This window comes from Macrosteles quadrilineatus, unplaced genomic scaffold, assembly GCF_028750875.1.
Source record: "Macrosteles quadrilineatus isolate MER2022 unplaced genomic scaffold, UCM_ALF_1.0 Scaffold_8__2_contigs__length_117827958, whole genome shotgun sequence".
Taxonomy (NCBI): domain Eukaryota; kingdom Metazoa; phylum Arthropoda; class Insecta; order Hemiptera; family Cicadellidae; genus Macrosteles; species Macrosteles quadrilineatus.
Window position 1 is genome coordinate 59,266,625 of NW_026542601.1, and position 13,935 is coordinate 59,280,559.

Below are 13,935 nucleotides of genomic sequence, written 5' to 3' on the forward strand. Positions count from 1 at the left end.
TAATAATTTGTTGTTGAAAATAGTATTAAATTAAAATAAACGAGAGTAAGTATAAACATATTAAATAACACAATAATTAATTGTGCTCAACAATGTCCACCTAAAATCAAACAATAGGCAAGAAAAAAACACCCAAGAAATAACTAATGAGTGGATTATGTTAAAAATATACTATGAGTTGACTTGATTGGTCCATTGTTGTTTTAGTATTCTACTGTACACAGTTTGGAACCAGAAGGTCTCTAGTTCGATCATGAGATAAGTCAAAAGCTTTTTGATGGTTTGGAACTGGGCCCATCTGCCCATTGGGCTTTTAATGAATTTTCCTGACTAATGAATAATGAAACAGCTGATTTTGGTCAGTACACAAATTTACTCGGATCATCTCATCACATTCTGCACTCACCTAGCACTCATTATTCAGCTTAGAACATGCACTCATGTAGTATTCACACTGTCACTCAATTGTCGCCTCAAACAATTGAATTGATTGTGTAGTTTGCAAAAGAGCTAACGGTGACCTATAATATTTAAAAAGTTTCTGTAAATAGCGTTGTTGTTCTTTCTCCAATTGCGGTTTAGTATGAAAGTAACTTGTATAGCTGGATCACAGCTCGTCAGCCGTAATATCCATATGATTTTTTCGCATCTTAATTCTTAACACGGCAAACCTGTTCATCAAGATGTTTGAGCTTCTTGTATTCATATCATTGGCATAATTATAACCAGTTAAATTACAATTAATCAGCACTTGTCAACAACCAATATAAAAACCAATGTTAATTTCCCGATGAAAAACTATGCAAAAATCGGGGAAAAACAGACAACCTAATGAGCATCTATCCATCTATCTACTAGGGAGACAACCCTGTAACATCCTATTTCAGGATTACTACATAACCGAGTTTTACTACTGAGGTGTCATTGTAAAGCTTATATACAGGAATACGAATGGTAACCTCAAAGGTAATTTCCTATAGGACTTTGCCAATAGAATTTGCTTTCAAAGATTCAGAGATGCTGACCAACTTTCTCTATAAAACAGCTGATCTTTCAGTTAAATCTTTAACCACAGTCAGATTGTAAACAAGACACAAACCAGTTTATGAAAATGGATTTTAAATAGGCTACTGTTTATAACGTAACTTGATTCCACCATGGGTGAAAATAACTCTATATTGTAATTTATAAACTCAATTTAATTTATTGTCTGAAACAAAAAACATATTTGAAAAGGGTATTGCATTATTTGCTTTCCTCGGAATCGACCCCTATTAGGGTGTGTAATTTGCGCGTGTCTCTTTGTTATATTTAACTACTTTTACAAATGATTTTTCCTTTAAGGTTTTAAACTGCAACTAATCTTAGTACTTGAGGTTCCGATTTCATAGATTAAAAGTGTTAGAACATATAAAATTGTTGATATTTTTATGTCAGTTGTTTCTAAGGAGTGTGTGGTTACTACGTTCTCACAGAGGGCGCCTACAGTACATAAGAGATAACCAAAGCAGTATGGGAGTGAATCTATATTTAAATATTGTAGATTACTTTTAAAATGTTTTACAACATAATATTTGTTATATTTCTATAATCAGTCATAAAAATTACTTAAGAGTGACTCTTTTATTAAGGTCTTGCTGTTTATGTTTTTGTTCCTTATTCTTGTATTAAAAGTTGTAGTTTAGCTCGATTTCGAGCATGGTGGAAGGAAAAAACATGGGTGTGCTATTCCCGTCATATTTTGACGTCACTCGGATTGCAAACAAAAGATCACCTGATTGTAACTGTCAAATTAATATGTATTCGTTTTGATTTGATTGTTATTGCTTTGTTATAAAAACACACATTATAAAACATTAACAACTTTTGCAATCCTAGTGACGTCAGAATATGACGGGAATAGCACACAGCACACCTATGTTTTTTCCTTCCACCATGGATTTCGAGCATCGGGTTATCTATATTATTTATTTATTACGCTAGGCATATTTTTGTCATAATTGTTTTGGAGCGGTGGTGCTACCGATCACCATGTCCAAGGTGCCGTTAGAAAGGTCTTAGCATGTAGTTTTGCCATCAAACAATAAAACTTTGGAATTCCACCATAGTCCAGTCAAGGAATGAGGTGTAGAGTGCGTGAGCAGGTAACTAAGCGATTCCTTCAGAAACTTGTTCAGGGGGCTTAGGGTGTTAACATACCAAAAGTCCTGACTCCTAGGTGGTGAGCCAGGGGGTGGAGGGGGAAAAAGGGGGCAGAAAGGTAAGCATTTTGGGTTTTTTGATTATATCTCGAAAACTATCAACTTTTTGTATACTATAGTAAATTATAAAATTGAAGAAGATTAAATTTTCTACAAGAAAAGTATATAATGTGTTTATTTTGGTTCAACAGATTACGAGTTATAACTTATTTAATTAATATCTTATTAAAATACTCCTTCCATAAGAAACACATGTAAATTAGTATGTGAAATGGGGCGAATCCTATCCGCCCAAAGGAAATATAACTGATATTCTGGAAATCTTGACAAAATTTCCAGTAATTTGACACTTTAATCAATAAAATTGATCCAAAATTAAGGCGAGGGCGAGGTAACAAAATGTCGAGTTTTGGTGTTTTTTTTTATTGGAAATATAAAAAAACCTCAAATCATCCCGTTTTTAAACGCTCACCCTGGCTTTAATTTTTGACAAAATTTCATGATTAAAGTGTCAAATTACTGGAAATTTTGTCAAGATTTCCAGAATATCAGTTATATTTCCTTTGGGCGGATAGGATTCGCCCCATTTCGCATACTAATTTACATGTATTTCTTATGGAAGGAGTATTTTAATAAGATATTAATTAAATAAGTTATAACTCGTAATCTGTTGAACCAAAATAAACACATTATATACTTTTCTTGTAGAAAATTTAATCTTCTTCAATTTTATAATTTACTATAGTATACAAAAAGTTGATAGTTTTCGAGATATAATCAAAAAACCCAAAATGCTTACCTTTCTCCCCCCTTTTTCCCCCCTCCACCCCCTGGCTCACCACCTAGGAGTCAGGACTTTTGGTATGTTAACACCCTAAGCCCCCTGAACAAGTTTCTGAAGGAATCGCTTAGTTACCTGCTCACGCACTCTACACCTACTTTTGGATCATTCATTGACTGGACTACCTGGGGCTCTGTCCCAGTGGCCTTCAAAGTTCCCATGTTATTCTTAGGGAGAAAATGTTTGTTTACATTTGAACAGATGAATACTTTGAAATTGACACTAATATTTGAAACAGCTGGTTATACCAAAATTGAAAAATGTTCAACATAATGGAGACTACCTATAAGACGTCAACCCGTCAACCAGGACGGCCAATAGGAGGAGGCCGACGAACCTTAACTGGTAGACGTGAACAAAATACAAATAATGCTATTGTCGTTGATAGCCGAATACAGCAAGCACCCTTCCGTGTTGGGGCTAACTGTGCTCTCCAACAGAAGATTTCACATTCAATTTAGGACTGTTGGATAGTCGCTTCATAAGCTGTTTATTTTGGAAGACAAGGAGGCTGGTAGGACTACATCGGAAACAGAAGAGAGGAGATATTATATGAGTGGCAAATGCGTTGGGAGCAGAGTGTTTTATGTTAACGTTTTAAATGTAAACGTTCGGATATATACCTGACATCGGAAAGAGACTGGAACAAGATTGGGAGATGGGCCATTATGAAAAGCAGTTTGTCACAGGACATGGAAAGTTTCAAGGTGAATTTGTAGAGATTTCACCTGGTGGAAGAGGAAGTATGTAGATGTGGAGAAATAAAAACCACGAGTCACCTATTTATAAATTGTTCACTTCAGGAGACAAATAGGAGAGAACAAGAATAAGTCTTGGATAAGAGAGGTCTAGAAATGTGAAAATAAAACATGATGAGTGACAAGGAAACAATTGAGACATTTAGAAAAGTAGCTAGGGAAATAGCAAAATCCAGGGATACATACAGGCTTTTAAATATTTAAAAAGACACAAACAAAAATAAAGAAAGAAAAGGAATGAAAACTTGCCCATGAAGGGGAGAGGAAAGGTTAGAGCGAATCTCAATGATCCCTATCGCTCAAGGCGGTATGGGGAAGAAAGTCATCGTGTTAAGCTTTTGGACACATAATGTGTCTGGACGAGGATTGAAAGTGGCTGAAGCCTAAAAAGAAAGAAAGTTTTTTACGGGGAACTGGCCTGACAAATAAGTCCCAGACTTAAGCCAGGGGTGGTGTAACGAGGAGTTTGTTACACACATTTACTGACTTGGTTGAAATGAAATACTAACTATTTGAATTAGGGTTGGCGTAAATATTACAATGGAAAAAGCAAGAGAGCCTGTATAATTTGATATACTAAACAGAAAACGGAATTAACACTGTACTGCATTTCTTAGTAATCATTTAAAGAGCTGATTTGTAAACTATGGAAACATAGGAAAGTCATAGAACACCACCAAGGAGAAGAAATAGAAATAATGTTTTTTAAGAATTTATAATCGTTATTATGGACAACCTGGCTATGAGTAAGGCTATTTGTGGAAATTATGTAATCAAAAATTATGATTATTCGTTTTAAAATAACGTCTGTTATACTTAGCAATTGCTCGAATTCGAGCAACAGGTACTAGTCTAGTGTTCAGTTGTTTCTTAGGAGCATGTCGGCCATAGTCACTAACAAGACTGCAAGATCGCGCCACTCATCCTATACTAACCCATCCTTCACTCATATTTGGGTTAAAATACACACATAGTGGCGTCTCCATCTTAAATAATTGATAATTTTGAGCAACAATTTATTTTCACTATGGTACTGTATATGATATACTTATGTATGGTAACCAAAGTTTAGCAATATATATTCTAATATAACTTTTTACGGGAATCCTTTGATTTTGATTTATATTGGAGTTGTATTTAATGATTCAGTTTCAGGATCCTGTACACACATAATGTATACTTGAACAGTAGGACATTTCATAATATGCTAATGAGTAATTCAGTAATTATATAAGCACTGCGTGAGCCATATAGAGACGAGACGACTTACCTTTTAAATGCAAACTACTACAAGCGAGAAGTGAGATTAAACTTGCCGTAGATGGTAATTATTAAGATTGATCGATTCGGAATATTCATAAGGCATTAGTACCAATAAGTAGATCAGCAAAGTACTAGAAAGTTTTCTAACCCGATCTAAGTTGATGTACAACGCCAAGTTTGCTAGGTATGAAAGAGGGTTCCACCCGCAGCTGCTTACCGCGGAAACATGGTCCAACATAAAAGAACATCTTGGCATTATTCAAGTGATTATCGAGTTGAAATAAACTGTACAATATTCACAGAGATCCAAACTATGCACTGGATGAACTGTAACTTCGTAATTGTTTCTTTAAGTATTAACAAAATCATTTTGAAAATCCGTAAATTAGTCTTTTTCACATGTGAATTTAACTTCTAAATTAATGTAATAGTTAAAAATTAATTTTCCCCATCCATTGCAAGCTCTGATATGTTAAGAGCACAAAAAACACACAATCATTAGAAACAAATTAGGATGGGAGTTCTTCAATTCGGCTCCAACTTTAATATGTTATAAAAAAAAAACACGTTTCTAGCTCTGAACCTTTCGCCCGCCGCCATGACAGTATTCAACTTGGCTCCAGCCACCCCTCTTACCCATTCCACCTCCACTACTTTCTCCTTACCCCTCCAGGCTCAAACTTTCCATGTCCTCACGATACCTCCCTTAAAATAATTGGGCACCGAGCTTTACTAACCAAATGTGAATGAAGGCAACGCAAGTTAAATTCTCCCGCTGCAGATGTTAAGCTGCAAGACGAAGGGATAGACAATACTAACTATAACTATTATTACAACTCATTCACAATATTGCGATTTTTTATCAGTTTTGCATTTATTTCTTATGGGAGTTAAATTTGATTTCTCTTTGCCGAGTTCGTTTGGCTCTTCTAAACGACCGATTTTCATGATTGAGACCTCAAATTGTTGGCATGCTCACAAGTTTTCACATAAAGCATCGGCAAATATTTACCTACAGTATTACTTGATCAAAACACATAATTTCATTTATTTTCTAATTTGTATTTCAATTTAAGATGTACATCCTTCACCAGTTATCATTTTATAATCCTATATATTTTAGTTTAAGAACCTTCAGTGAAATACTGGCTTTCATTCAAGGTATTAGTTATTATATAGGACGAGTTTTAAACAAACGCAAGGTGAACAACCAACATAAAAATGAATTTTCATAAGGTTTTTATATGATTAACAATCATTAGCTCCAGTATTGCTCATGTTTTTCTATATGTTTTATACTCAAAATAATCACTAAATTATAGGCTTTAATTTGTGCTATTGATCGTCAGAATCAATTAAGCTCAAGATACTGTATTACTCAATCAGAAATCGTAAATTTGACGATTTCTCGGATATTATATTTATTTTAACGCTGCGGAGCAGCATGGGTTCTCTAGTCAATATTGAAACTATCTACAATAAAGCTCAATAACAAACTCGTGAATATATTTTACTTCTCATCTGTTAACCACGTTAACCAGCATTGTTGCGAGTTGCGAATATCATGCGCTCTCTTGTTCTTGTAGAGAAATGTGGTCATTGGATCGCTGAACGTCGCAACAATGGGATCGTCCACGGATAGTAGAACAGACACGGTACATGGGTCAAAAACTAAAAAGAGAACAGACACGGTACATGGGTCAAAAACTAAAAAGAATTAACGTCACTGGATGGAATCTAATCCTACTAATATTATAAATGAGAAAGTTTGGATGTATGGATGTACTGTATGTATGTTTGTGACAAGTAAACTCAAAAAATACTGGTCGGATTGGGTTGAAATTTGGCATGATGATAGCTCACATTCCCGATTAACATATAGTCATATTCTTATCTCAAAACCCCTTTCGGGCTCCGCCCCAGTGGCTCTGCATTTCGACATGTATACTTTATGAGTATTCATATTTAAAGGGAATTAAAAAATTTAGCCAGCTGTTTCAACTGAAAGAGTTGGTTCTATGATATGCAAAACCATAAAAAATGTATAAGATTTACCAACAGGGTGCAGCACTATTTTTTTCAGCAACAAAAAACTGTGATACGCAATGTGAACTGTCAAAGTAGAATTGTTTACAGTTATGTTTAAGTTTTTAATTTCATGAATAATTTGTGATAATTTGCGAATTTGTAATAAGCTATCTTTTTCTATTGTGTAGGTGAAGTTGTAGAATATAATGGTCTGGTAGATGTGTAATACTATAGCATACCGTAAATTTGAGGGAGCAAATTTTCTCAAACCGTGTCTTCTCATATTGCAAACGCAAAGATCGAGTATAACTGCATTTATACTTATTTGCCAACCCCGTACGAAGGACGGGTACTCTGCTAGTACTATATACATGTGTTTTCGAGGTTTTTTGACCGTTGCATTGAAATAATAATACAAAAATGTTTATTTTAGGGTCATTTGTTTGTTTATAATCGATATCGTTCCTAATTTAAAAACATTCAGTACAGGAGTACGTTGTTGAATTAAAACATTCTATTAATTTTAACAGTTATTACCTAAATTGAAGTAAAAACAAATCAGAAGGAGTCATGATCAGAATAGGTTTTACAGCATTTTAATTCATAAAAAATATTAAAAACAATATTTTTGCAACATGTTTCAATGTGAAACTCCTCTTAAACGCGGCCTAGGAGTAAACTAAATTTAAATTTGAGACTTTGTCAAGAATATGTTATAGATTAGCCCATGTTCTCATATTCTCGATTCTTAAAATAACTATTATTATCTAGATATGAAGTACATTTCAACAATTTCTTTCCATTACACAATTGTAAGAAGTGAGATTCGTAAAGCAATACTGGTGACATCGGGAAGATAACTCTGGATCCACCGCTCATTATTATTCCAAAGCCTAACCAAATGAGTCATGACGAAGATATGCCTTGCCTAGGGTTGCAGGGAGCAAGAGAAAAAAGAGCGTTGTGGAGGGGTATGTCTAGGGTTCGAGGTACGGAAAGAAGAGAATGAGGGGTGTATGTTTAGTGTTGTGGAGGGGGAACCCAGCTCGCCTACCTCAAAACTGCGTCGGAGCCAGGTTGGGTTGTGAGATTAGTAACACCTGATTAACCTTACAGCGGTGGTCAGATTTGGAGCCGAATACGTGTGCCGCCATTAGGATAGCTTGTACAATGGAGGCATTTTTAATCCCGATGTTCTAATAAGCTATGTATGTATGTTCTAATATGCTACTTGAGGTTCGAGGGCCGAGGGTTTTCAAAGTCACCTCACAGATTTGCTCAAACCGAAGCTAAGAATTGTCCAAAAACTAAAGTGATTCCTGAAGAAATGCTGGAGGAGTATTTGATGGCGTTTTCAAGTGCCTAATGTCAAGTAGGACAAGGACGTCACTTGCAGGATTTCGTTCTCAAGAAATTGAAAAATGACTTTGTTAAGTTAAAATGGCAAAAGATAAGCTGTGTTTTGATGTGCTATTTATAGGGTGAATATTCTTGAGTTTGTACTATTTATAAATTGGGGCGCTTTCATTGCCCCACCCTGTATAACTACTTTTTTATACCGGTAACTAGAATCTAACAGCTACTGTGATAATCAATCAATAGATTAATTAGAAAATGCATTATGGATCCATAACAACAGGATTTGAATTAAGTCTAGGCCTAATCCAAGTTATACTTAAAGGTAAATTACGAACTAATCAACTTTTTAACAAACGTAACAGATAAATAAAAAATAATCAAAAAGGAAAGCAAACACAAAAGAAAAAGAAAGAGAACAGAGAAAGAAATTCAGGAGATGTAATTGAAGCTGTTAAAAGCAAAAACCATGAATAGCAGATACAGGTTAAAACAGAAACAAAAACAATAAAAAATATCATAAAAGTAAACCCAACCAAACAATAAACAAAAGATAGTGTTAAAAACAGGAAATAAATATAAACAAAAAAAGGATGTTTTTATTATAAAAATCAAAATAGCATTTTTGTTTATTACAGTATGGGGGATGACTTGGTGCTCAGCTGGGATATTCAGGACCTCACAGTAACAACCACAACACGCTCTTTCCTGGGTCCTGACACCGTCAGACACCACACACTGCTCAACAATGGTAAACTTGTACATATTAATTTAATAGTATATTTCATAACAAGAGTATAAAGTGAGTCATTACATATTTGAGACGATGTTTGAAGTGCAAAATTTATCGAGCACTTTAAAATGGTCGAGAATGAGAATATGTATGTGCAAAGACTAATAAATATTGGCTTGAACATTACAAAACTCATAGCATTTTTCAGATTATAGCATCAATATTAAAAACAGTTAATATTTCCTTTGGTTGTACAGTTTTGGTTGTTGAAAATTAAAACAGTTGACAAAACAATAACAAATCTGTGTTTGTTTACGTCGGCAAAATCCAAAAAGATAGTAAATATTACTTTCGCATAGTATTAGTAAACATTCTTTTGCCTAGGAAACAATGTAATGATGGATTTCCGGTGATAAACATGTAACGAAAACAGGCCATTTCACTGTAGTCTAGCGAAGTCAATGATATTACATTACTAGTGATAAAATATTCTATCAACTGTTAGTTTAGTGTATACATTTGTGAAATAATAAATCATAGTAGTGTGTCTCTTATTTGGTAGCAAATAATGTTGTGCCCAAAGGGTTAAAAACAAATTCATGAAATCGTAAGTGAGTGATGAAAATTGTCTAAAGAGTTTTAGGAGCATTATGTAAGTGTAAAGATATGCGAAATTAAAGTTTTAAGTTTTGGTCAATTAATTAAGTTATATTCCACTATAGGAGTTTTTTGCTAACTGAGTACCTATGGAGGAACGGAAGAGTTCTGTATTAGGTTTTGCAACCTAATAGTTAGTGTATGTTTTAACTATACAATGGTATTATTATAAGAAAAAATGATCAAACATCTATCCAACAAAAAATAGTTCAATGTATCCAAATGTTTCAGTCCGAGGGTATGCTAAATCGGGCACTCTTTTGGCGATCATGGGACCAAGGTAATTATTATGGAAGATTTTGCTTGCCCAGGGCTTGAAGTCTAATGTATAAAAATTTATTTTTGCCATGTAAAGATTTGCAAAAATTTTAATAATTAATCACTTAAGAAGAAAAGAAAATTGCAAAATAAAAAAATAACTGATTATTAAGTTACATAGTACAGAGAACAACAAAGACCAGCTATACATTTTGGTTTTTGAATAAGTTGCTTTACAATTTGCTTCAAAGCTTCCATTTTACAAAAAATTAAAACAAATTTTGGTATTTTCAATTTAATTCTCTAAAAAGACAATACAATTGTTTTATCTTTAAAAATTTGTTAGACTGAGAAGGTGTTAGTGGTAACTTTGTTAATTATCATCATATCTTATGTCTGCTGCAACTTTTTATTATTTGACACGTGAAATCAAATGACACGAGGTGAGGACAAGGATTTTGCAACCGCTGTAAATGATCCATGAACACACGTGTAGTTGAAAGTATTATGTTACATTCTGATAAACTGTCAGGCTGTTGGTGATTGTGTAATTGCAATGAGTCAGTTTTGAACTCATAAAAAAATACACGAAGACAAAGAAATATAAAAAGCCCATAAGATTAGGTTACAAACCAAATTGATTAAAGACCAAGGTTTTGTATGTTTTTGTATTAGTAGTATGGGAAACAAAAACATAAAAGTTATGGACAATTTGTAACTGTCATAGTCAATAGTCATTTTGTATTGCAATTAAAAACCTAATATGGTAAAGATATTAAACAAACTGTAACAATTCAAATAAAAATCTAAACAAATTTAAGTCCTAAGTCATACTGTTTTTGTGACCAAAGTATGATGTAAAACTTGTTTGCAGCGGAGCAGGAAAAACTACCCTTCTGGCAGCACTCAGTCAGAGAACCACAGGTAAATATTATAGTCGTAATTTATGCTGTATTAGGTTAATGTTAATAATCAACAATTGCTACAAAAATAAAAGGTATTATTGATAAGGTCAGTTCATAGAGAATAAAATACATAGTATGCAAGCCATAATCAAATTTGAACCCTAAATCTACATAAAATAGCTGGAATACTTTGATAACTTATGTTTATGATCATTTACATTTTAAAAAGGAAAGAAGTGACTAGCACTCGGTTTTGATATCAAAACCATTATGAAGGATGGCAATAATCTCTGACTTTTCCAGGGAATATGAGTGGGAACGTGTTGCTGAATGGACGAGCAGTGGACAGAGTGTTGATGGTGAAAATATCCGGATTTGTTCCTCAACAGGATTTGGCTCTAAGCTGTCTTACAGTCATGGAACATCTCACATTTATGGTAATTCTCCCTTATTCAAAGGTATACAAATAAAAGTTATCATACTTGGATTGTAGTCAAGAGTGTTCTCCAATACAAAATAGTTCTTTTTGTCTGAGATTAGAGACCTATCCTTTTGTTCTCAAGGGATGTGGATCTACAGCTTAAAAGAGTGTTATGGACAACCTAAACGACTATCACAGCCAGCCATACTAACAGCCATTGATGACTGGCAATATTTGAAGCCAGCTAGACTTCAAGGACAGAATACCCACACACTCTCACCACTAGACCAAACCCGCCTCTAACTATCTAACATTACAGAACATTTTAGTGATGGGTTGAGTTGATTAGACTTGTCATATGAGTCGACCACTGACTAAATCAAGTCCATTTCCACTGACAAAGATTTTAAATTAATTTGATTTATTATAAATGTTTTTCGTGATCATATTCAACCTAAAACTACTAAGTTTAGAACCAGTGTAATGCAAATATAATATATTTTTCCATTTACAAAGAAACAATACAAGTTTATTCACAGAAATTTAAATTTATTTTCAGGCATCATTGAAACTGGATCAGAGAGTGTCTGGCAGTCATCAACAACGTATCATTTTCAAACTCATAAATGACCTGAACCTTGCGTCTTGCAGCTACACACAGATATCAGCACTGTCTGGTGGGGAACGGAAAAGGCTGTCTTTAGCTGCACAGGTAGTGTACTGTACTACAGAATTTTTTGGATATTTTAGGGATAGGTAATAAAATGTGACAACTATATTTCTTCATAATTTAATGTGAAGGATTGAAAATAAAATGGAGGTTGAATTCCAGAATAACAACCCATATTGTTTTATACTGCATAAGAGTAATAATAAACAGATCAAGCATAATTTAAAAATTCAACAGGTCCCTGGTTTTGGTCACCTGAGAGTTATCGCTTTAGTATCTATAATGTAGAAAGTTTAGGCAGTCTGTCTGGTAAATACAGACAATCTATTGTTTATCTGTACAAAGGAAACTAAGGTAAGGGAAAGCACCCATGGTATTGGGGGATATCTTCCTCAACAGTTTGCTTGCAGACAAGATGATGCATTTTACGTAACGTTTGTCAGGTTTTCAGCACACTGGGATGTAAGACCCAAAATCTGGCAGATATGGTTCATAGTTCGCCCATGCTCAATCAAGCAGAGCGCAGGGTAGGAACACTTTTATTCAGAAAGTATCAGAAACTGCAACCAAGACAGCATAGATGTTTTACCAAACACCTAAATTGCACATGTTGAATATCCACCTTCTTTGTGTTATAAGTTACCCATCACAGGAAGACTTCTTTAAACATCATTAAATTAGACTTGTTATCGAAGTTTTCTTGTTCCTAAAGTCAGTTTTATCAATACATCCAATACACATGGATGGATTAGTTGCACTGTGACCAATTTTGACAAAAACGTAGAAATAAAATAGGTGATTGATTGGCTAACTAATTTAAATTAGATTCACAAGTTTTATCCATGATCAAGGTTCTTGTGGTCTTGTCACTGAGGTTATGTTGTGGTGAATGTTACAGATGTTGACAGACCCTCCCCTTCTGTTCTGTGATGAGCCGACGACAGGCCTGGACAGTTACAATGCATCTTCTGTGGTTAACGTCCTGCAAACCCTCACATCCAGAGGTACAGTTACAATACAACACTTTACAAAACATTAGTACACACAACAACATTACAACATTACTTTTGTTGGACCTTATTTTTTTCAAAATACTTTCAAAAAACTCAAATCACAACTAAGAAGTTGAAATTCTTACATAAACTTACAGTTCATTACTACAGTACTAATAAATCCATTACATTATGGTGAGAATTTTGTTTGGGAAAATTTTATACAAAGACAGTTCTGCTCTCTTCGAAGGTCTGTTTTTATACCTTGTTAAGCAGATCCTTATTAATGTAGGCATCATATCATTTATAGAGTTAACAGCTATGGTGATGTACGATTTAAATCTGAGCCTAAAATACAACAATTCTGCTTTTCTACTACATTTGTCAAAATAAGATGTATTACAACGTACTAATTATTGCTAGCTTCATTATGCAACCAACATGAAACTAATGTTGGTTCTGGGATAGCTTTATAGAACTTGCAAACTAGAATAAATATTGATTGCAGGTAAAACCGTGATATGCACTGTTCATCAACCTTCGTCCGAAGTCTACGCAACGTTTCACAAAGTTTGTCTGCTGTTACCGGGCGGATCATTGGCATACTTTGGAGATGTCGCAAATACACAGGAATACTTCCAAAGGTATGTATTTAACCATTATGTATAAACAAAGTTTGAATGGATCAATAGTTTGTAATGGTACAAAATTCTATTCCTTTCTCTTATTAACTTTTTATAATGATGCCAAACTAAAAGAAAGAACAGAGAGGATGTCTCCAAACTACCTACTTACTTACTACTTACTGGATTGGCCACTGGTGCCTTAAGAGGTACTTGGCCTCACCCACGC

At 34.2% G+C, this 13,935-nt stretch overlaps 1 protein-coding gene across 1 annotated transcript in view; it reads left to right on the plus strand.

Annotated features, from left to right (window-relative positions):
* Nucleotides 1–13,935, plus strand: part of LOC129001701 (protein scarlet-like) — a 33,718-nt gene that overhangs the window by 11,123 nt on the left and 8,660 nt on the right. Inside the window, exons 2-8 of the mRNA XM_054429094.1 lie at nucleotides 9,086–9,198; nucleotides 10,069–10,117; nucleotides 10,970–11,019; nucleotides 11,304–11,437; nucleotides 11,981–12,133; nucleotides 12,990–13,095; nucleotides 13,592–13,727. Of these exons, the coding sequence (XP_054285069.1) occupies nucleotides 9,087–9,198; nucleotides 10,069–10,117; nucleotides 10,970–11,019; nucleotides 11,304–11,437; nucleotides 11,981–12,133; nucleotides 12,990–13,095; nucleotides 13,592–13,727 (740 nt within the window). The 5' untranslated portion in view covers nucleotide 9,086. The remainder of the gene's footprint in view (nucleotides 1–9,085; nucleotides 9,199–10,068; nucleotides 10,118–10,969; nucleotides 11,020–11,303; nucleotides 11,438–11,980; nucleotides 12,134–12,989; nucleotides 13,096–13,591; nucleotides 13,728–13,935) is intronic.